Source organism: Canis aureus, chromosome 3, assembly GCF_053574225.1.
Source record: "Canis aureus isolate CA01 chromosome 3, VMU_Caureus_v.1.0, whole genome shotgun sequence".
Lineage (NCBI taxonomy): Eukaryota > Metazoa > Chordata > Mammalia > Carnivora > Canidae > Canis > Canis aureus.
Window position 1 is genome coordinate 76,331,756 of NC_135613.1, and position 24,410 is coordinate 76,356,165.

General features: G+C 46.6%; 1 protein-coding gene across 1 annotated transcript in view; it reads left to right on the plus strand.

Moving 5' to 3' along the window:
• The window catches only part of TECTA (tectorin alpha), a 66,142-nt gene extending 43,485 nt beyond the window's left edge, over positions 1 to 22,657 (plus strand). Inside the window, exons 11-22 of the mRNA XM_077893897.1 lie at positions 1,461 to 1,660; positions 5,704 to 6,087; positions 8,050 to 8,336; positions 9,776 to 10,056; positions 12,620 to 12,730; positions 13,869 to 14,071; positions 15,180 to 15,343; positions 15,785 to 16,033; positions 19,516 to 19,678; positions 20,833 to 20,920; positions 21,194 to 21,310; positions 21,877 to 22,657. Of these exons, the coding sequence (XP_077750023.1) occupies positions 1,461 to 1,660; positions 5,704 to 6,087; positions 8,050 to 8,336; positions 9,776 to 10,056; positions 12,620 to 12,730; positions 13,869 to 14,071; positions 15,180 to 15,343; positions 15,785 to 16,033; positions 19,516 to 19,678; positions 20,833 to 20,920; positions 21,194 to 21,310; positions 21,877 to 21,977 (2,348 nt within the window). The 3' untranslated portion in view covers positions 21,978 to 22,657. The remainder of the gene's footprint in view (positions 1 to 1,460; positions 1,661 to 5,703; positions 6,088 to 8,049; positions 8,337 to 9,775; positions 10,057 to 12,619; positions 12,731 to 13,868; positions 14,072 to 15,179; positions 15,344 to 15,784; positions 16,034 to 19,515; positions 19,679 to 20,832; positions 20,921 to 21,193; positions 21,311 to 21,876) is intronic.
• The last annotated feature ends 1,753 nt before the right edge of the window (positions 22,658 to 24,410 follow it).

Consider the following 24,410-nt stretch of genomic DNA (forward strand, 5'->3'; position numbering starts at 1 on the left):
ATATGCATAGAAGATTTCTGGAAGATTCGACTCTAATCTGTTACCAGAGGTGATTTTCTGTTGCACTTTTATTTGCATGGCTTGCTTGCATTGTCTCCCACATGCGGGTATTACTTTTTAAGTTAAATGCCAAAAAAATATAGATCGTGGTATTGGTTACATGAACCTATACATGTAAAATCCATAGAACTGTGCACCCAAAAAGTCCATCTTTGCTATTAGATAATATAAAAAAAATAGAATGTGCTCCAAATGTATCCTGTATATGTATAGAGAGGCTCCAAGGGGATCCCTGGGTGGCTCAGTGGTTTAGCACCTGTCTTTGGCCCAGGGCGTGATCCTGGAGTTCCGGGATCGAGTCCCACGTCAGGCTCCCTGCATGGAGCCTGCTTCTCCCTCTGCCTGTGTCTCTGCCTCTCTTTCTCTCTGTGTCTCTCATGAATAAATAAGTAAAATCTTTAAAAAGAAAAAAGAGAGAAGTTCCAACATAATAGTACTCATGCTTTTCATGTAAGCTGATTAAAATAATAGCCTCTATTGAACTTTCAAGCAGACCTGTCTTTAATGATTGGGTGACCCTGAACATGTATGTGCTAAGCACTGTTCTAGGCACACCGACTCACAGAAGTCCTCCCCTCACACCATGAAGTAGGTGCTGTGAGTGTCTGCATCTTACAGAGACCGAGCTGGGGCCCAGAGAGGCTAAGTGACTGGCTCCAGGCTCCTGCACCTGGCTCCGGAGTCATGCTCTTCACCAGAACCCTAATTGCCTTCTATGAGATCATCCACACGCATTTGAAAACATTAGAAAATAGTACACACACACACACACACACACACACACGCACACACACGGCACACACTTGCCTCCTCAGAAATCCGGGAGCTCAGGGGCCTACTGTTTATGCATTCCTGGTTCAGAAAAGATTCTGTGGAAGTTCTCGGGAGAAGGCGAGTTGCCATTGGTGTAAGGCAGTGGGAGGAGTGAGCTTTGCCAATAAGAGGGGGCTCCCCCTGGGGCTAGAAGAGTGAGGAATTTGGGTAGGCCTAGAGGGTGAGGAGGGTATTAATAAGGGAGATCAATAAGAGCGAGGGTCTAAAAGCAGGCATGAGTGTGGGTCGCCCCTGAAGGTCATGAGGGGTGCCCGGCTGAAGTCGAGATGCATGTCGGGAGGTGGGGTGAAGGTAGCAGGTTAGCATGGACCTCAAAACACAAGGCTGAGCAGAGGACAGAGATTCTGTGAGGGAACTCCAGTAGCTTCATCAGCTCTGTGGTCCGTCATTTAAGAAGTAATGAGTCAGATGGAGGCTTTCCAGAAGCAGAGGGAGTCGTAGTGAGAAGAGGTGGCACAGCTCACTCCCCGCCAGGCCTCTGTCTGTCTCTGTCTCCCCGAGTTGAGGAGGGAACCGTGTCTAGTCCCCGTGAGCGCCCGAGGCCTGACCTGTGTCTTGTGTTCCAGCCGTCACCTGCCCTCCCAACAGCCACTACGAGAGCTGCGTGAGTGTCTGCCAACCGCGCTGCGCCGCCATCCGCCTCAAGAGCGAGTGCAACCACTACTGCGTGGAGGGCTGCCAGTGCGATGCTGGCTACGTCCTCAACGGCAAGAGCTGCATCCTGCCCCACAGCTGTGGCTGCTACGCCGACGGCAAATACTACGAGGTAGGCAGCCCAGCCTCGCCCGGCCCTCCCGCCGGCTGCCAGCTTCTCCTCAACTCCGAGAGCTTGGTCACAGTTGACCGCTCTTCCCTCTTCCCTATGAAAAGATGGTGCTGGTCTGCAGGGAGCTGAGGCAGGGCAGAGAGGTTAAGGAGAGGTTGGGTGAGGCCCTTGCTCCCTGAGAATCCGACGAGGAACCGAGTTGGGGCCTCACTGCCCTCCTCACTGTCCTTGGCTCTGGCAAGGCCTCCTGCACTTGAGCTCCACTAGCATGTGTCTCTCTCTCCGCCATGCCTCCCTCTAGGCCCTTCTGATTTCCTCACCTGTAAATCTTAGTTTGAAAGCTTCTGATGTGGCTATAGCTGGGAAATATGGTGGCTGTGAATCTGACATTTGTAGCTGTCTTAGCTAAGGACATTTTTAACTAGAAAATATGGTGCTCGAGGCCAAGAGGAATGGCCTTCCTTCTTCGGGCGATTGAAGCTCCATGAAAGTGTGTGAAGGCCACCATCTCCTTGTGTGCCATTTGTCACTCGGGCACTGTCCCCAGAGCCCTCTACCCGACTACTTAATGCTGTGCCCCCCGCTTTCCGCCCTCTGCTTCCCTCTCTATGGGCACTTCGGCATGGAGCTGATGAAGGTGCCCTTTGTAGATGTCACTCAGTAAGGCATTATGTAACAGCTCGCTGAATCATTTAGTTTTTGTACTTTGAAATCTTTCTTTATGGGCCTTAATACGAAGCTAGAAAAAGTCTTGCCTGGAGAAAGCATTTAGTCTGTGGTTCTGCCTCAAGCCCAGTCTCTGTTGAAATGACATGCACATCCTATATTGGCGAGTAGACAGGTAATAACTGCAAGTATCGAGTATCTGTTATCTGCAGATCCCTGTGCTGGACGTGCTGCTGGGGATGATAAAGCACGTCCCCTGCCTTGAGGATCTTAAAATAAGCCTATTCAGGAGAGAAAAACATGCACTTTAAAGAACAAGAGAACAATTACAAAATAACATATTAACAAGTGAAAAATAATACCCTACAGAACTAATCCACTTTAAATGAAAAAGAATATCAGCACTAAAAAAAAAAAAAAATCGAATTGAAATGTCTGAATTGGAAATAAATTAGGCAAAAAAAAAAATAAAGAATGTCTCCTTTTTGTAAAAATGCATTGCCTTGTTCAAGAACAACCGACTCAACTTTGTTCTGAGAGTACATAAAAGCCGGGGAATGTGGGGAGTTGCTTTAGTTTCATGTTCGGTGGGAAATCTGCTTCAGTTTGGGAAGACGGAAGTGGAGCAGAAGATTAGAACTAATCAAGGCAGACTTCCAGGAAGAGGTGGGTTTAGGTCTTAGAAATACTGCTTATTTGAAAGGAAGAGGCAGGTCATGTGAGAAAAGAAATAACAATATGTTCATCTTTCTCATAGTCTTGGAGGAGAGGTTAACCAGGCTCAAAGCTGAAAAAGCACTCTTGCAATCTCTGCTCCCGGGTCCAGAGACTTACTGAAGTGTCTGCATCCATCAGGGGTGTCACGCACCCCTCAACAGGGATGCTGAGTGGCTGTGGCATAATGAAATGGGAGCCGGGTTTGATCCTAGCTGAACCACACCACTGGTGATGTGACACTGAGCGAACTGTGTCATTTCCCTGAGCCTTCGGTGCCCTGTCTATGAAATGTGGCTCCTAATACCAATTCCATTCGGTGGTTGTATAAATAATCTACGCCAGGTGCCTCGCCTAGTGCCTGGCACCTAGCAGTTCAGTAATTGGTAGATGCTATTGTGTTTGTTGTTTTTATTCCCTTGCGTAGCATTTTGTCAATAAAAAAATCCAGGCGTGTTAATGAAATGATGCGTATAAAAGCCCTTGGAACTCTCAGGAAATGCAGGTACAGCTCTCAGCGGCTATTAGCACCATAAACATTATTATCTGATTTTCATCAGACAGTCAGTGGGTTTTGACAACGGCTTCTATCTAGGAAGTAGCAAACTCACAGAACAAATAACGCACATCTCCTTGCCACCATTCAAACAAGCTTGGGGGCTTGTTTATACAACAAATTTCCTTGGAAATAAAGGGAGAACACATCTAGCCATTAGCATGTAGGGTAATCACCCAGCTGTCATTGCCAGGTCTAATTAAGGTAAAGAAAGCCGCGCTGGGCCCAGTGACTTCACTGTGAAGCTACCTTCATGATCAAGTTCTCCTGTGGGATAAGTTATTTACTCTTTATCATATCCACATATGCCAGGTTATTTTTCTCTTTCTGCCCATGTAATGTCTGACTTCTTATCAGAGAGAGGCCAGACCATCCACTCAATTATTCTGCAAATCTGATAAGAGAAATGAAGTCAATTTGCGAGGCTGCTGGCACCTAGAATATTTTACAGGTCTGGAAGGAGGAAGGAGGGAAGACTTGGTTCCAGGAACTAGCTCACTTTGAGGATGAAAGAAACAACAGTGGCATCTTGAAGTGCACTGCCCTGAGGAAACCTGTCCTGGGAGATCTCGTTCTCTATCTATTTACCTTTGAATCTGGGTCATATCTGTATGAGATAGCTGGGATTTTGATAAGTCCATAGATAAAGCAGAAAATGGTTGACCAGACTGAAGCAGAGGCCTTCTTGTGCCTCGTTAAAACCTCTTCTCTGGATAGCACCATTCTGGTAAATTGAATTAGTGCCTACATCTGTACCACACGGTCTACTTGTTGAGACCACACCCCACCCGGACAATCATGACCAATTTCTGACAGTTCCCTGGAAGTTCTCAGTCTAGAACCATTGCAAGTTCAAGAACACAAACTCCACCAAGTATGACTGTGTCTACATTTTGTTGCTTGTGTGGGGAAGAATAGGAAATAGGCTGCCACCATGGGGGATATACTCTGCTATGGGTATTTTAGATAATGGTATAATCCCTCACCTTCTCAAGAAGGATGAGTAGCTTTTCTTCAGTAAGAACTGCAGCTACGATTTATTGAGTGCCTACTCTATGCCAGGAAACATGCCTTATATTTAATTTAATCTTCACAACCGCCCTGCAAGACTGTGTTATCACCTCTAATTTAAAGCTGAGCAAGGGCAGCCCTGGTGGCTCAGTGGTTTAGTGCTGCCTTCAGCGCAGGGCCTGATCCTGGAGACCCGGGACTGAGTCCTGCGTGGGGCTCCCTGAATGGAGCCTGCTTCTCCCTCTGCCTGTGTCTCTCACGAATAAATAAAATCTTAAAATAAAGCTGAGCAAACCAAGGCTCTGGGAGGCTGCTAGTGCTCCTCGGGGTGGCACAGGTAGGGTGGCAGGCCTGGGCCTGAAACCCAGAACCTCCATGTTCTCCAGATGCCTCACTTCAGAACACAAACGAATGGCAGTCCTTGCTACAGGACTAAATTCCAAATAGCTAGGTATAAAGACAAAGTGTCGAGTGCTGGAGTATGGTGAACTGTTGAAATAGGAATCAGAATCAACTACAGCTTTCTTTTAACCTATTTAAGATACGAAAAGGGCCAGTTTGATCATTCTGGAGCGAGTTGGAATTGCATCGTCGAAGTGGAGACAGTCCTTGCCGGAATAATTTTCTCCCAAGAAATTTTTTCCCCCCGTCTTCACCTGCTTCCTCTAATGGCTAGCCATTCACAGTTTGGCTGTGATTCGTTCCACGATCCAGCTGTAGAGATTCCCAAGTTCTTTAAAAAAAAAAAAAAAAAAAAAAAAAATTTTATTTATTCATGAGAGAGAGAGAGAAGCAGAGGGAGAAGCAGGCTCCATGCAGGGAGCCCGATGCAGGACTCGATCCCGGGTCTCCAGGGTCATGCCAAGGTCACGCTAGACCCCTGAGCCACCCGGGCTGCCCGATTCCCAAGTTCTTGATGGAAACCAATAAGGACCAACTTGCATAGTGTCTGGCGTCCAGGGGCGCGGACCTGAGGTCAGCGTGGTCCTGCCCGGGGCGCGCCCTCCAGCCCCATCCAGAGGCGGGCGCCCGGGGCGGCGGGGGGCGGCGGGGCGCGGGGTCCGCAGCCTCACAGCCGCCGCCGCGTCTCTTGCAGCCCAAGCAGCTCTTCTGGAACAGCGACTGCACCCGGCGCTGCCGCTGCTTCCGCCGCAACCTGATCCAGTGCGACCCGCGCCAGTGCAAGTCGGACGAGGAGTGCGCGCTGCGCAACGGGGTGCGGGGCTGCTTCAGCACCCGGACCTCCTACTGCCTGGCGGCGGGCGGCGGCGTCTTCCGCACCTTCGACGGCGCCTTCCTGCGCTTCCCCGCCAACTGCGCCTTCGTGCTCTCCACCATCTGCCAGAAGCTGCCCGACATCTCCTTCCAGCTCATCATCAACTTCGACAAGTGGTCGGCGCCCAACCTCACCATCATCTCGCCCGTCTACTTCTACATTAACGAAGAGCAGATTCTCATCAACGACCGAAATACTGTCAAGGTGACAAGCCTGCCCTTGATCCTTGAGAAGCGTGGCCCGGAGCCAGGGCTGGGTTTTTTTTACCCCTGATGACCCGGGGTGGGGATAATAGCTTGTTGCTCCACGTGCGCCCTACACAGACGGCCAGATTGCAAGGAAGGAAAGCTACAGACCCTGCAGGCAGAAGGACGGGCCCTGTTCTGTCCCTCGCTGACCAGAATTCCGAGGCCAGTAGTGACAACGTGGGTGCTGATAAGAGCCCCGGGTGATAAAATGGTAGATAATCCTCGGGGTGGCACAGGTAGGGTGGCCACCCTGTTGGCCAACTTTGACTCTGGATTAATTTCCAAAAAGCACGTTGTTTGTTTTTCAGAGCCTTTAAAAGTATTCTTGGCTCAGCTCAGCTGTACCAAGACCAGCTCTTTCATCGCTGCCATCCTTTCTAAAAAGTGGGGAGAAGGCAAGCATTTGCCTACAAAAATAGCTACCTTGCTAAAAACCTGATGAGAGCATCCCCCACTATCAGAGGGCTCCGTGATGACATAGCAAGTGAAAGACAATAGGACGCTGAATATGGTGGATTTCTCCTAGGATGGCCCCCTTCCTTAGCCTGGTGGCTGGTTTCTGGTTTATTAGACTTGCATATAAATAAATGTGACTCTCCAACCCACCCCCATAACTGATATGGCTTCCCAACTTGAATTCTTCCCACCCCTTCCATGTAAGATATAATCTACTCTCATGATCTACTGAAAGCGACCTCCAGCCTCTCAGCTAAACAGCACTGTGCACAAGCTGGCAGACCTGAAAGACGGAGCCAGTCTCCATACTGTGATTCCAGCTGGGGAGGGTCAGGGAGAGAGCCAGGACACACACTTAACATTTTCCAGAATTAAGGGTCATTGTGTATATTCTTCTCTCTCCCACTGGCTCAGATAATCATGCATGGAGCGTATCCTTATTTGAAGAATCATCAGACAGCTTAGGGTCCAGCATTAGGCAAAAGACTGGTGGTATTTTGCAGGCTTAAAAGGAAGAGTCTGGATTTTAATTTTTTTTTTTTAACTTCAATGAAAGCTGCTACTGTTTTTGACACTCCAATTCCTCTTGCAAATTGGCCCACCTAGACACAACTGCATTGCTCCCGAATACGGGAGCTAGAAAGTCAAAATGACCGCCCGAGAGAGCAAAACTGACATTATTACTGAATAAAATACTCCAAGCTGGCCAAAATGGCAAAGAATCATATTTTCTAAAAGGGCTTCTGCTTTTTTTAAAAAAGAAATAAAAGTTACTAATAACCTGGGGGAAAAAAACTCAATTTATTTGGTAAGTACAGGAAAAGCACGTTATGTTCTGTGCTGAGGGCTAAGAAAAGAAACTGTTAGAAAGTAGGAGAATGACGAATGCAGAAAATACTGCGCCTATAGGACCTTTGGGGTGTGTATGAGGGGCCCTCCAGTGTGGACATTTTATACAAGAAAACAATAAACATGGCAGTGATCCCCAGATTCATTTTAATCGTGTGTTAGATACTCCTTAGCACAGGACTGGGATTTCATTTCAGTAATTGGCTTATGCTGGGGAAAGTTTTATACAAAAATCCCAGCCATTTGTAGTGGATTGTACTTTTGTAATGTTTTCTTATCTTTCTGCCTACATGTTTTGCTTCTTTTGAGGGAACTCTGGACAGTATAATGAGTAAATGCCCTTAAACTGTAGGGCGGGGGTCAGCAAGCTATAGAATTTGACCAAATCTACTTGCTGCCATTTAAAAAAAAAAAAAAAAAAGCGTTATTGGAATGCAGCCTCACTAACTTACTTACATATTGTCTATGACTGTTTTCATGCCCCGAGGGCAGAGTTGAGTGGCAACAGAGATCATATAACCCACAAAGCCTAAAACATCTACAGTGGCCCCTTTACAGTAACAGTTTGTCAACCTTTGCTTTGTGGTAATTTACTTTCTTTCCCCCACAATAGGTCAATGGCACACAAGTGAATGTTCCATTTATAACCGGGCTGGCAACCAAAATCTACAGCAGTGAGGGGTTCCTGGTGATTGACACCAGCCCCGACATCCAGATCTACTACAATGGTTTCAATGTCATAAAGATAAGCATCAGTGAGAGGCTGCAGAACAAAGTGTGCGGCCTCTGTGGCAACTTCAATGGGGACATGACTGATGACTATGTGACCTTGCGGGGGAAGCCAGTGGTGAGCAGCGTGGTACTGGCCCAGAGCTGGAAAACCAATGGCATGCAGAAGAGGTGAGAGTCCTAGCTCCTAGACTCAGTGTCCCAAATCCCTCCCCCCCGCCCCCATGTCCATGACAGGTGTTAATGAGGAATGCACTCTCTATAGCATCACCGCTCCACCTCTGCAAAGAGCTAAGCCCCAGGTCTTTGGAGTTTTCAGGAGGCAAATAGGCATAACGGGGGTCTCAGCTATTTCTGGAGTGGCGGAGGAATTGGGCTTAGAGGATATGATTCTGAGTTTTCATGTCATCTAGCCCTTGGCCAAGCAGAAGAGGGTGCCCAGGATTAAACACTGAGGTCTTGGCCAGCTGCCCACCTGCAGCTTGGGAGAAGGGCTATCCCTTGCTCCCCGGGGCTGGGTCTAATTGTGTACCCATGACTCTCACTGGAAAGTGTGGTTGTGGTTGTGCAGGTTGAGAGTGGTGTAGATCAGAAAAGCCTTTGAAAAATGGAAATCATCGAAGTTATTATGAGGCTCCTCTTGGACCACCTGAGATAGAATGAGCTAAACAAGTTATCCCAAAGGTACTTAATGCAGGTTACCTCTAAGCTACTGAATTTTGTTTAAACATTTCTGGATCTATAGATGTGCTTCTTTCTCATGGTATTTCTTTGCTTGTATAATGGCTCCATCCCTAGTACTTTAGCATCAGCTAAATACCCAGATGGGGAAATGATGCAGATGTAAACCAAATACTATCTTATAAATTAGACTATTCTGAATTATGGGCCCCAGAGCTGGAAAAAACCTCAGGCACTATCTAGTCTGAGCTCTTCCTGTTCTAGGTGAAATGGAATCTAGACCAGTATAACTTACTTGAGGGACCCTGTAAGTGGCAAAGTCCAGATTCTCCTCCTGAGGAAGTACGATTCTGTTTGAGTTTCTCCCTGACTTCCTCCCTTTCTTCTTTCCTTCCTTCCTTCCTTCCTTTTCCTCCTTTATAAACTATTTCAGCTGGCTATCAATTTTTTTGTGAAGGTTTTTGCTTTTGGTCTCTGATAGCTATATGGGAAGTGGTTTAGAAGGCTCCTGGACATTACCAACTACCATTATTATTAACTAATAATAATAACTCATTATTATTATGGTTCTTATTGGTATTATATCAATGCCTGTTCATGGTTACTGTATCAGTTATGTCAAAGGTTCTCGGTTATCATATCAATATCTGCCTTTCATCTGACACTTTGGACACCGACCTATTATTTTAGTTGACCCTCACTTCTCCAGTGATAGCACAATAGGAATTACTGCATCACTTTCTTAGGTGGATAGATCGAGGCCAGTAGTACCTGATTCACCTAAGATTATATAGCCAGCTAGTGTTGGGATCAGCATATTTCCCTGACTCCTGGGCTAGCAGAAGAGGTAGCAGATGGGGTCTCCTCTCCCACCGGGGGTCTCGGGCTATCTTGGCCTCACTTTGCCTGACCAGACTTCTCGCCCCCAGCTGCAACGAGCTGCAGTTCTCACAGTACGCAGCCATGTGCGATAACGTGCACATCCAGAAGATGCAGGGCGACGGCTACTGCCTCAAGCTCACGGACATGAAGGGCTTCTTCCAGCCCTGCTACGGGCTTCTCGACCCCCTCCCCTTCTACGAGTCCTGCTACCTGGATGGCTGCTACAACAACAAGAAGTTCCAGCTGTGCGGCTCCCTGGCCGCCTACGGGGAGTCCTGTCGCTCCTTCGGGATCCTCAGCACCGAGTGGATTGAGAAGGAGAATTGCTGTAAGAGAATTATTTTATTTCCATGGGTTCTTTCCTAAGTTAAAAGAGCAGCTTTGCTGACAACACCACTTGGTCTAGGCCTGGCTGGCTGGCCGGCCTCTAGCTGTACATCTGTCCCCGGGGTCAAAGAGTTGAGAGCTACAGCAGAGATTCCGTGGGGGGCCTTTCAGGGGAACCTCATTCACCTGTGGTTCCTCTCCAGCTATGGAATTTGGGACACCAGCTTGGGAAGATGAGGGTCTCTGGGTTGGAGGAACACCAATTTAGAGACTTATGAGGTAGAGGGAGAGAGGATGGCATCCTGATTGATATCAGATCTCAAATCCAGCTCTTTCCCGCCTCCTTTACCAGGGGTCAGAGCCCAGCTCAGAAACAAAAGGCACGTGGCAGGCGGCAAGTTGAGTTGGAGCCGAGCTGACTCATCTGCCTGGCTTGAAAGGACGCTGTGATTGGATTTGTAAAGGGATTGTACATATATTCAATTAGCTGATAAAATAAAGATCTATAGATTGTTCTTATTAAATTTAAATTCAATTAGCCAACATACAGTACATCATTAGTTTCAGATGTAGAGTTCAGTAATTCATCAGTTGCACATAACACCCAGTGCTCATCACATCACGTGCCCTCCTTAATGCCCATCTCCCAGTAGAGCTATCGATTCTTATATTTCTTCTGTAGTAAGAAATTATTTTGATGTGTAAATCCATTATACTATTTGTTCATTTTCTTACTAAGTTAATCAAATAGATGGAGCAAATATGTATATAAGCATATTAATCTGTCATATACATATATGTGTCCATATACATAAATGGTCCCCTGTCTCATTAATGCAGTGTGATATTGTGGCCAACAGAATGTGTATGCACCACCAACCCGATGTGCAACCAGGTACCACCATGAAAACTGGCACCTTGCAAGACTGCGTGCATTTCAATACATTTGCAGACTAACCCTGATCAAGGGTAGGGATGCACTTAATTCAGAACTAAAAACAATGTCGTTGATTAAAATAGGTATCCAGTGATTTCAGAAACTCTTAATAAGCAAATTACTAGTCTCTGCTGGAAATCAATATAATTTGTTGATAACTTTAATATTTTACCCTGTTGTGCTAATAAGCAGTACTTAAAGTAAGTTTAAAATTAACTGTCTTGAAACCTTAAAATTTTCCCTCAAAAAAGGGCATGTCTTATCTGCTAACTGGCATAAGGACCAACGTATTTCCAAGTGAGGTGTTTTTTCCTTCTGTGGACTGTAACCTCCACACTTTTGTTAATCTCTGGGTTGTTTTCATGCTGTGTTAATCAACTGTAATGTTCCGTTGAGTGGCTGCTGGGTATTTAGCACCGTGTAGGTACTGGACACACTGGTCAAGTGAAAGGATCTTTAAAAAAGGAAGCCTTTAAAAATAAACGTATTTCCATTCTGCCGATGGCTCTCCTTTAGTTGAATTTCTGGGAATTAAGACAGGGTGATGCTAAGCCACCCCTGACCTCCCACATATTACAATGAGATACTTAGCAGAGGGGCATGGCAGCTGAGTCAGGAGACGCATCTGAGGCAGCATGGGGTTTTGCTTTGTTTTTAAATTCTTAAAGCTAACTTGGCTCATGCTGGGATGGAACAGTTGTTGTTTCTTTAGCACTCACCATCCCATGCCATGATGAATAGGAGGATTATTATATCTGATCGGGAGAGAGATTCTTTAAATAAGGAAACAAGTTTCTAAAAGAAAATGCTCTCAATTAGTGTTCCTTAAACCGGGGAGTTGACGATCTTGCAGGTGGTCTGTGGACTCATCTGCTACAGAAATAATTGTTTATAATATGATGATGGTGACACGCCACATACATTTGCTTTTTTACTTACAGTTTTACCCTTGTTGGCAAAACAGTACAATTAATCTAAGTCAGTGCTGGCGAGCCGAGTGTAGACTTTGGTTTGTCTATTTTTATAAAATTAAGTACATAGAAGTTTATGGGGGGAAAGTAGGCTATGAATCAAAGCAGACCAGCAAGTCCTATTCGAAGGACCTCTCTGGGACTTAACTGGCCCTGAAATTTTCATTCTTGACAAATATTTATTGAGCAGCAGCTTTGAGGAGGCTGGGTGCAGGGAGTATGGAGATAAAGGGTTGGCCCCTACTCTGTACAAGTACAAAGATACAAATGCATGTCATGCGTAGAACAGGGTATCTTAAGAACAGTAATCGTGGTAGATGTTGGCGGTTCAGGATGACTCTGCGTTCCATCCTCACCCCCTACCTTCCGCTGTGTGGACCTTGGGCACGTGTCAGCTAGGAAATGAGGTCCCTGAATGATGGTGAGGGTTAGGGGAGACACCGCGGCCCCAAGCATGAAGCCGGGTGCAGGGCCTGGAGCAGGGGCCCGATCACTAGTGCTGTCATCACTTTCTGGAAAAGTGGTCTGTTCATTCGCAGCTGCCATCTGACCGCCGCCAGTTCCACGACAGTGGCAAGTCCAGGGTGCAGCCACCTGCTGCCGAGCGTGGGTGTGAAAATCAAATCGCGCGTGTTTCTGTTTGTTTTCCTTTTTAGCAGGAGTGGTTGAGGATCCCTGTGTGGGGGCGGACTGTCCCAACCGGACCTGTGAGCTGGAAAACGGAGGAGAGCTGTGTGGCTGCGTGGAGCCGCCGCCTTACAACAACAGTGAGTGACACCTGCCACCTCCCCGCCTGGCGGCCCGAAGGGCTCTAAGGGTGGAGCCCCTGCGGCCTCGCTAGTTAGAGACCCGCGGTGCGAAGCCCTGGGGAGCCTTGGGGCAGAACCAGGAAGCAGCCTGATGTCTTCAAAGTAGGCTAATGCTCGTCTCCTCATAGCGACATCCTTTTCTTCAATAAATCATAATACCTAAATGTGTGCGTGGATAGAATCAGCCAGTTCCATCTGGGGCCGTATTTAACATCTGAGAGATCCCAGTTGATCTCTTAGGCTCACAGGGAGGTCAGGCAGTGGGCAGCAAACACAGAGGCCTCGGAGCAGGGTGCCAGGTGCTTTCAGGCTCGCTGAAAGCCATTAATTGGTGAAGAAACAACTGCAGTGTTTGAAGCAAACAGTAAACAACTCGGGCCCCAGGTCCCAGTCCTAACCCCTAAGGGCAGCCCCTTAGGGGTAGGAATAGCCTTGTGGGGCACACCAGTGATGTTGGCCTGAAGGGGGGCTGCATTGACCCCCCCAGTTCTGCGCCCTTGCCTGAACCAAATAACTCAGGAGTGCTAAATTGTAACATCATAATGAACCAAAAGGCTTCCTAGGAGGGGTGCTGTTCAAGGGTTTCACCTGAGCGGATGAAATGCTTCTCTCTGTTTCTACAGGGCTCATTAGCCCTCTGCTTATGTGCTCCTGGAAAATGTCAATTGGCGCAATTGTGTCAAAAAGCAAGTGCTCCTAGCATGCCTGGGGGTCCGTGGGGGCCTTAGGAGTGGCCTGCCCAATGCTGCTGTCACCCAAGGGCATGTCCTTCAGCCACTCTGGGATAAGCCAGATGCGGCGTGCAGCTTATGGGGAAGTCACTCCCATCAAAGTGGGATGAGGTCCTGGGTCTGTGAAGAAAAGACAAAACATTTTATTAGCATTTTCATCTGTAAAAAAAAAAAAAGCTTAACGGTGTCCCAGCTATTGTTTTGAATGAATTCATATACTCATTTGGTTGGATCAAAGCTTAATTAGAAATGCCCAGCCACTGCATGAAGATCATTAGCCCCCGGTAACAGGATGCCTCACCCCCACCCCTGCAGCACCACCAGCTCCCTCTGACTAGCCTTCCTGTTATAACTGTTCCCTACAGACTCCCATGACATTATTGATGCCGAGGTGACCTGCAAGGCGGCCCAGATGGAAGTTTCCATATCTAAGTGCAAACTCTTCCAGCTCGGCTTTGAGAGGGAGGGCGTGAGGATCAATGACAGGCGGTGCTCCCACATCGAGGGGGAAGATTTCATCTCCTTTCAGATCAACAACACCAAAGGGAACTGTGGCAACATTGTGCAGGTGAGAACCTGGGGCCGGAAAGAACATCTGGCTGAGGTAGTGACAGCGCCGGGTGTTTGCACGTTGAGTGTCTTTAAAGCCAACTTCAGGGTGGTCTGCTTAGAAATATCCTCCGTGGAAAACAGCACAAGGCGTATACAAAATGCAAGACATCAAGGAGAAGAGTCGTCTGGTGCTGAGTGGTTAATTGAACTGAAAGCTCATGGTAAGTGGCAGGTTCCTGTCCTCAGTTTACGCTGTCTGCTGGCATCCTCTGCCCTGCGTATTGACAAATTTTTGTTACTTTGTTCATGCTTCTCTTCTTCTTCCAGGTACAGATGGCTGGGTTCAGCTGTTTTTTGGGGGGGAAGGGTGTCCCAGACACCATTTAATAGTTGGCTGCAGAGATACATCAAGGTCCCAACTTTTTATGTCAGATTATCCAATTGATAGGTTGGCAAAGCTTCTTGCTTCTTATCCCCCTGTTCCTTTCTGCTGTCATCGTTGTCATCTTCTCCTCCTCCATAGTCATCCTCTTCCTCTTCCTCCTCCTCCTCTTCTTCTTCTTCTTCTTCTTTTTCTTCTTCTGCTTCGCTTCCTCCTCCTCCTCCTCCTCCTCCTCCTCCTCCTCCTCCTCCTCCTCCTCCTTCTCCTCCTCCTCCCCGTGTGCATTAATGCTTTATCAGGAGGTGGATGAGTGAGCAGTGCAACCTGCATTTGTTCATTGTGGTCCCTGTGGGAAGGCTTGGTAGAAGATTGGTGGGGGAGAGATTTTAGATTAGGAAGTGAAAAGGAAGGTTTATATTACCCCAGGATGGCAATGCTTCGGGATGTCCCCAGCTTGGGTGTCCACAGATGACTGGGGCTGGTTGTCGTTAGAATTCAGGGTATGTGAATCCAGCCTCCGTGGACACTCAAGGTTGTCAGACTGAAAGGGTGCTGTTGACATCTGTCGCAGTCCTTTCGTTATTATTGTTAGGAAATGCCGAAGCTGGCTCCATCCTGACTTACACCAGTCTCTGGGTTATGTGTGGAATGAAGCCACATCTCCATTTTCAGGGCTGAGGATTTGAAATGCAAGCCACATACTCCCACATTTAATGATTTCTGACCTTCCTTTGCTCTGCAGTCCAATGGCACTCATATTATGTATAAAAACACAATCTGGATCGAAAGTGCCAACAACACCGGCAACATCATCACTAGGGACCGGACGATCAATGTGGAATTTTCGTGCGCTTATGAGCTGGATATCAAGATCTCTTTAGATTCTGTTGTGAAGCCTATGCTAAGGTAAAGAATCTCATGGGCTGTGTGCATTGCTTTGTCTTTTCCTTGACAGTCAAGGTTAGCATAATCAAAATTGCTTGCTAGCATTTGTCTTTGAAACACTGGAGAAGAAATAGTTCATATTTTCTGCACCTAAACACCTTGGACCAGCACTGCTCAATAGAACTTTCCACAATGATGGAAACGTACTGTATTGCTATCCAATACAATAGCTGTATATGGAAACGGAGCAATTGAAATGTGATTAGGGGTGCTGAGGAATTGATTTTTTTAATTAAATTTAATTCTAATTGCCACATGTGGCTTGTGGGTACCATTTTGGACTTAGACTTTACTCTCCTCTGTTTTGCCTTCCCTCTGCATTTTTAGCTTGAAAGTGGTAGTGATTGAATAAATATAACTTGGGGTCTGGGGTTCCTCACCTCATGATTGTTTCCCTTTTAGTGTCATTAACCTCACAGTTCCAACCCAAGAAGGCAGCTTCACCACCAAGATGGCTCTCTACAAAAATGCCTCCTACAAACATCCTTATCGCCAGGGTGAGGTGGTGTTGACGACGCGAGATGTGCTGTATGTAGGGGTCTTTGTGGTTGGAGCTGACTCCACACAGTTGATTCTGACGCTGAACAAATGCTATGCCACCCCCTCCCGTGACAGCAATGACAAACTCCGATACTTCATCATTGAAGGAGGGTGAGTGGCCTCTTATCAGAGGACAGTTTCAGAGCCTTTAGTATGAATCTTGGTCAACAATCTCAACAATCTTTGGAGAAGCGAATGGCAGCTAGTGTTTGTATTTTACATCCATGAACTAGAATTCTCTTCACAGCCTGTGAGGTAGACATTGTAAGCCTTGCTTTAGATGAGCAGGCTGAGGCTTAGTGAGACCAAAGCAAGTTGCTTAAAGTCAACAGCAACTTAGTAATAGGTCCCTGAGTCCCTGTGGGATTAGCTACAAAATATTTTCAGTGTAATCCAGGAGGGGACTCTTCTCTGCCTACTTGGCATTTAAGCTTGAGAGAAATGTGGATCACCTGCAAATGTAAGCATGTCATGAGAATAATTGATGGTTGGTGAACAGGACACCTGTCAAAGTCTGAAAAGAACTGGAATAACAGAATAGAATAAGAGCATAAATAGAATAAACTATAGTTGCCTATAAAATCAGGAGTTTCTTCTTATTCACTGCTAAATGCCTGGCACCTACTGTTTCCGGAAGCACAGAGCTTATGTAACATAATTTACCACAGGAATGAATCAGGAGAAAGGACTCTAGACCACCCAACAAAAATGAGAATTATTTTTATTTTTTAAAAGCATGCTGGTTCTATGAATGTAGTGTCTTTTCTATTTTATTTAAATAAAAGCAATCTCTTTTATTAAAAAAATAAAAAAATAAAAACATGCTGGTTATGTCAAGTGACAGTAATTCTGGCCAGCTGTGACAATTAAAGACAGACTAACAGGAGAAAGCTGGAAAAACCTCTTAGACAGGCTTCTTCGTGGTGTCCTCTGTCTTTGGAGAGAAGGATGCTCCCTTCCTTTAGGAGGGAGGGCACCTCAACACATGAGGGCTTTCTGACCTGTCTCAGGGGACAGGAGTCAGGGGGAGTTCAGGGTGACCTTTTTGCTTCTGCTGTTTTCTCAAACTCCTTCACCTTAAGATGCTCAGTATGCCAGGGCACCTGGGTGGCTCGGTGGTTGAGCCTCTTTGTCTCAGGAAGACCCTGGGGTCCTGGGATCAAGTCCCACATCAGATTCCCCGCAGGGAGCCTGCTTCTCCCTCTGCCTGTGTCTCTGCCTCTCTCTGTGTGTCTCTCGTGAATAAATAAATAAAATCTTTAGGAAAAAAAATACTCAGTATGCTAAGGTGCCAGATTGGGGTTTAAGGGGTCCTGACCCCTATCACTAGCCTGAGTCAACACACCTGCCCTGAGGTGGTCAGGGAGGACTGTGGATACTATAATTAGCTTTAAGGTTGAAAAGAAATAGTTTCTCAAAAGAAGGTGTGGTTCTGGGCAAACAGTAAATATCCAACTACTTTGCAGAGAAGTTAGGTACACAGTTCACCCGCGGCCACTCAGCTGGCCAGGGGCAGAAGAGAGATCCTTTCAAGTATTAAGACACACCACCTCCCAGCTGGCTGGCCAGGACTTGTGGCACGGAGTGCTGGGGCTTTTGACTTCCTGAGCTGATTCTTAGGCTCTTCAGAGGCAAAGGGAAGGACTTGGTGACACCTTGGTGGCTCACAGCCTGGATGCCTCTCCTTCCCATCAAAGTCCTTTCCTAAAGTGAAAGATCTCAGATCTAAGCCCCTGTGCAGATGTGAGCCCAGTTATCAGGCCTCTGTCTCCTTTGGAGGACACAGTGGCATTTAGCAGTTTTTAAACAGCGTTTAATAGACTTGACCCAGAGAGGAGAGCGATTGAGCGTGTTCATAAATCTCAGCCTCCCCCAGGACCTAAACAAAAACCTTCAGGTGAAACTCTTGTTTGCTTTCGTCATATGGAGGTGTTTTAATTCATGAGTCCCTCTGACCTTTTTCTGGAGGGACATGATCATTATTTACCTGGTGAACTTGTCTGGTGGGAAAACGAATGCACAGTGATGAAAGCATGAGCAGCAAAATAGGTTTGCATCAGAATTTTGTGGGGGTAGGGTGGTCAGCTCTTCCTCTCCAGCTCCGTTGAGGGCAGCAGTGGCACCTCCCAGTGACTCAGAAGTCCCAACATGCCGGTCACTTCTCCCTCCTCTTCACACACCTGGACAGAGGAAAGGACAGTTGTTCCTCTGATGGTGGACAAAGGGTTCGGGTGCTTGGCTTGTGTGCTCACACCAAGGCACGCATCCACCTAGCGTGTCCCCGCTTCCCCAGGCTCCGTGCTTCTGCTCCATGTGTTTCTGGTACCCCAAGATCAAGTCCCCTCTCTGGGAGGGGGTGGTCTGGTTAAGAGGGAAGGCCCATGTGAAGATTGGAGGGCTGCCAACATTTTTGAAACTTCGAACCAATTTAGATCATTCAAATGAATAATAGTGACAATGAAAAGTATGGCAAGTAGGTTTTAATTTTGAAACATTGAAGAGACAATTGCCTTGAAGACTGATTACAAAACCTAATAGGTGTGGGGATGCTGGAGGGATAACCTCAGGTTTTAATTTTCCTTATCACTAAGCTATTTAATTCTGTGGGCTCAGGGAAGGAAAGATTAAAAAAAGAAGAAGAGTCACTCTTTTTATCTTCATCATTTTTAGATAACTTCTTGGCCTGTACTGGCCAACCTTGGCCATGGTGGCACCATGCATTTGTTCCCTCATTCATTCATCCACAAAGATGGTTAGATCCATCCTGCGTGTCCTATAGTGTGTTCGAGACGCAGTGGGGATTACAACCTGATTCTTGCGCTCTGGGAATCCAGGGAAGGCCACCTGTTCCTGCCTGGTCAGGGTGGTGCTAGGGGGTATTTGTAGAGAAGGGGGTGCCACAGACTGGTGTTGGGGAAAGAGCAGGAGAATTGCCTGCATGGGAAGTATTCTAGATTGGGGAAACTTCATATGGAAAAGGCAATGGGGCATAAGAGGCTGTGATGCGTTTGGGGAACTCTGTGTGTGGCCGCCACTGGCCACTGGCTCAGTACCACGAAGAGGTGGGGGTGCGGTGGGGGAGCTGGAGAAGAGGTGGCCACCTACAGCATAAGGAGTCTCAGCTCATCCCAGACAGTTCCTCCTCATCCTCCAGCTCCCACCTCTTTGAACATGTGCAAAAGCAGCCCAATAGGGGTTGAAGCAGGGGACCCTCCTCTCCCCACCCTGGAAATTAGCCGGAGGAAGTACAGCTGAGGTGGGGACTGATCATCATGTGTGTTGAGTTGTATCAATAAAGCTCAGGGTGGTGAGGGCACCATGAGAAGGTGAAGCTGCAGGGGGGTAGGGGGCCATCATTTCATTTTTGGTTGTAGTTGGGATACTAATTTGAGGTGTTATTTGATGCTTTTCAAACAAACCATGAAGATATATAGGACTGGTAGCAAATGAGAACCCCACAGAGCCCAGAGGTCATCTCAAATGCAAAGACATCCAGACCCTATTGTGATGAGGTTTTTTTTTTTGTTTTTTGTTTTTTGTTTTGTGAAATAAAGCCAATGTGTGAAGCAAAGATCCCATTTTTTCCTGAATAGGTGTCAGAACATTAAAGATAACACCATTGGCATCGAGGAGAACGGTGTCTCACTCACCTGTCGCTTTCACGTCACCGTCTTCAAGTTCATTGGGGACTATGACGAGGTTCACCTTCACTGCGCAGTATCACTGTGTGATTCCGAGAAGTACTCCTGTAAAATAGTAAGTGAGGGTGTGAAAATGGGATGCCTGGCCCTGTTTCTCACTGTCCCAGTTTTCCCAACATGGAGATCACAGAGGCCAGGATCTGGGTGTCCCCTGAGAGTTCTGCGGCACTCACGCGGCACTAGGAAGTGGCTAAGTTGGGTGATTCCAACCCAGATGCTTATAAGGGTGGAAGTCATCTTTGGTGAGACAGCAGCAGAGAGAATGCGGTAGAATGATGTCCATTTACTCCTCTTTGTCTCTGAAATGTCAGTCTGTCATGGGCAGAGCACTAGATTGGGGCTTCTCAAACCTTGGTACCGTTGGCCTTTTGGACCAAATTGTTCTTTGTCATAGGGACTGTTCGGTGCATCATAGGATGTTGAGAAGCATCCCTGGCCTCTACCCACTAGACGCAGAGTACCTCCTCTCCAGTTGCCCCACCCAAAAATGCCTCTACCCTCTGCATTGTCAAATATCCCCTGGGGGAGGGAGGACCACCGCCCCAGCACCAGAGTCTCAAGGAGCCTGGCCACCTGAATCTGAAGGGAACAGTGGGGACAAGGTCCACCACACTCCCAAAGCAACTCCTGGCTTCAGGATACTTTATCCAGGTGTTCTTTAGACAGCCACTTTCCTACAGCTCATCCAGATCCACGCCAGGGCCTGAAGCTCTGGGGGTGGCGGGCGGGGGGCTGCTGGAAAGACGTGACAAATCTGTCCTCTCTTCCATGCCAGGCTTACGTCCTCACCACATACGGCTGTGTCCCTAAGATTTTACTGCCCTGGTATCTGCCTCCTGGTCTTTAACGCTCCAGCTTTATGCTTCCCCAACACTTGCAGAATCAAGCTGCGAATTATGGGCAGAGCCACTTACAGACGCCACCGCCTACCCTGTTGCCCGATGCGGTGCAACGGTCCTCATTCCTGGGAAGGGAAGGGAGCCTCTTTGAATCCAATTCTTAATGTGGAGAATATATTTAATTCTGTTCAACATAAAGCCCAGAGTCCCAGTGGGGCTCCATGATCAAGAATGCATTGGTTCTAATTAATCTGAGCAGCGATAGTGCTTGAGGCTGGAACCACTGCCTCTTTTGGAGGTTGGAAACGTGGTGAAGAATAAGTGATCAGCTTAATTGTGTGAGTTTTCCCTCTGGTGTTCTGTCTTTCAGACTTGCCCACAAAATTCCAGGATTGCCACAGATTATACCAAAGAACCTAAAGAACAGATCATTTCAGTGGGACCTATTAGGAGAAAAAGTACGTATGTCCCCCCCCAAACACATCATAAAGTATTAATTAAAACAATGGCATTTGAAGGCTTGGACTAACTTTTGGGTGTGTTTCAACTACGATGTGAATCTGGTGAATAGGAAGTGGAGGACACCATAATGAAAGCTTTTCATGAACCCAAAAAAGCCACAGCAGCCCTGGGCTTTTCTTCTTCCTCTCCTCTGTTTGAAGCTTTGCTGGGAGATACGCATTGAAGATTTGGCCTGTCTGCGGTTGATCTGACCAGCGGCTCTCTTTCAGGGCTGGACTGGTGTGAGGACAATGGAGGGTGTGAGCAGATTTGCACGAGCCGGGTCGATGGGCCTCTGTGTAGCTGTGTGACGGGGACCCTGCAGGAAGACGGCAAGAGCTGCAGAGGTAGATGCACCTCCCATTCCGGGCAGGCAGCTGGGGGCGCAGGGAGACACGCATATGGGAAACCCATATGCGTGGCCCACTCAGTCAGCAAGTGACCTATGAAAATTCCAGAAATTAAAATGGGAAGATGAGGGAAGTGCTGAGGCATTCTAGCACCATCTTGGAGCTATATATATGTTTAACCTTTGGGGCCCTGTTCTATCTAAAAGATGAAGGTGACTTTTTTTTTTTTTTAAGTAAGTTACCCACCTATTTAAGGATCAAATATTGGCCTTAAATCTGGTCACCGAGTCTACCTGGGGTGTGGCTGGCACTACGATATTTGATCCAACAAAGGACATTTCTTGCAGTAGCCTTAGCACATGGTTTCCCTGAGGTTAGCAGGACTCTGCTAAAGGTTGAGTTAATTCTGCTGCTTTCCTGCCTCAGTCAGCACCATTTGGATAAAGTGAGTTCTTGGCAATGAAGAAAGTGGGTTCATTCATTTCGCTGAGTACCACAAAGAGTTCTGATTCCAAACAGCTATCTTTCATCATAGGACTTACTGTGTTCCTCTCTGTTCACAGCCTCTAATTCTTCCATTGAACTTCAAGTTTGGACTCTGCTTCTCATCATGACCCAGATTTCACTATGGCATTTTGTCTATAAATCAGGCACGACCTCATAATTAACTCAAGGTTGCTATATAAAGTACTGTAATTTACTTACTTCAACTCCCCGTAGGATAAAAGGTGTGTGCCCTTAAGTCAAAGCTTATTTGAAAGTGTCCAGCATCTCAAAGTGATACCATCTGCCTCAAACAGTCAGAGTCCCAGTAATGCGTGAAACTCCCAGCTCCTCTTTCAGGACCCAACGGGGCTTCCAAAAGCCAGTTGTGGAAAGCAGGTATCTTGCCTAAAATCTCTAAACAGTTGTCACTAGAAACTTTGGTTCCCATGAAAAACCAGTAAAGGAAAAAAAAAATTCTGGTTAGAGAGGTCTGACCGGAAGTCTAACCAGCAAAATCTGTCAAACCAGTGCTGTTTCTGGATCATAGTTTTTCCAGAGAAAGGAACAATATTGAGAAGCGATGCCTGGAAGGTTCGACTCTGTCTAAGGAGTCTTTCTGATGTTTGGAAGAGTCTGATCTCTGACATGCATGTGTTCTCACTTCTGTTTATGATGCGTTCCTTCCCTCTCCTCACATCCCTCAACCTTGCCATGGCAGTTTGGCCGCTCGGGATGTTGTTTGCAGACCTGGGGAACCCCACCTCCCATCCCAGACCCAGACCCTTCTCTTTGACAAATCAACCAAATCATTTTTCATGTGTTTTATGCTTAAATAAACTTTGTGTTCAAGTACTCTCAGGACTTGGTGACTGGAATCATTCTTACTGATATTAAGCTTTGCATTAAAGAGCATGCTCTGAAAAAAAAAATAAAATAAAAAATAAAAAATAAAAAAAATAAAAAAAAAAAGAGCATGCTCTGTTTGCAAAAAAAAAAAAAGGAGCAACGGTTGGATGAGGTCGACCCTGGCGGCCAGAGCTTTAAGGTATTTTGGTGTACGGCTGTTCGTGTGTACTTACAGAGCATTAGCAGGCCGTCAACGTGCGGCGTACAAGAGAAGCAGGCTGCGTGCTCTTTTGTATACAGAACATAAACACACATTTGCTGTAATTAACTGCAAAGCGGGGCCTGCTAAATATAATCCCTGGACTGCCTCTCTCTTTAAGGTTAAAAACAAACTAAAACCCACTTCAAGCTTATTTTGAAGTTGTTTTGGATTTAAGCTCATGGTATTTTTGCATTTTTCTGGGAACTCTGAAAAGCTGAGCATAAATCCTCACGTCCTTGACCGTGGGCGTGGATATGATTGCTGGTGTCTTGCATGTAACGGGCCCCACATCGCACTGGCACTGGGCTGAAGAAGTTGGGATGGAGAAGCAATCTGTGCTGAGGTGCTTTGACCTCCCGGTCCTCTGCGAGGGCCAACAAATTCTAAATGGTCTTGCCGGTTACACATGCCGTGTGGCTAAGAGGACAGCTGGTAGTGCTGGAGAAAAATATGTGTCTCCTTCAACCGGGACATCTTGAGATCTAGGAAAATGCTGAGCATTGAGATGGGTTAAGGAACCCAACTGCCGATGGCAAGTGAGACACAAGGCTGCTTCCTCACCCAGAGAGAAACCAATGTTCGTGCGTGTTCTATTTTCACATGAAAAACCGTCTCATTGACACAGTTGAAGGTTTAGGTGTTCACGATCAGACCGATTCTGAGTTGAACACAAGAATGTCTCATTTCTTCTTTTACTTGATTTCCTGAGGTGAATCTTAATTAAAAATACATAAGAAGGAAGTGTTCTAATATTTAATAGCTTCCCTTTATTGACTTTCTTATCAAAGTCATTAGAAATCTCTAAATGAAAGATTATAGTTTGTTGGTTTTGGTTTCCTTTTTTTTTTTTTTTAAAGTTCTTTTAATTAAACCTATTCTTGCCACACTTTTATTCTTGGCCCTTGGTTTTGCCACTTGGTTGACATCCTTAGTGTGTCTGTCATTAGGAGAAGCGAGGTTGTTGTGCCATAGCAGAACACCCCAGGAAATGAGTTCATAGATACAGAGACTTGCCAGAGTTAGGGGGAGGGGTGCAGTGGGCAAAATGAGTGAAGGGCGTCAAAATGTACAAATTTCCAGTTATCAAATAAATCTTGAGGATATAATGGACAGCACGGTGACTATACTTAATAATACTGTATTGCTTATTTGAAAGTCAGTAAGAGGGACGCCTGGGTGGTTCAGTGGTTGAGCGTCTGCCTTCGGCTCAGGTCGTGATCCTGAAGTCCCAGGATCGAGTCCCACATTGAGATCCCTGCATGGAGCCTGCTTCTCCCTTTTCCTATGTCTCTGCCTCCCTCTGTGTCTCTCATGAATAAATAAATAAAATCTTTAAAAAAAAGTAAGAGATCTTTAAAGTTCTCATCGCAAGAAAAAAATATTTGTAACTATGAAAGGTGACAGATGTTAACTAGACTTACCGTGATGATCATTTCCCAGGACCAGAGCCTACTGGCATAGGCAAGAAAGAAACCTTAGTGTGAACTCTTACTCTTTTCTCTC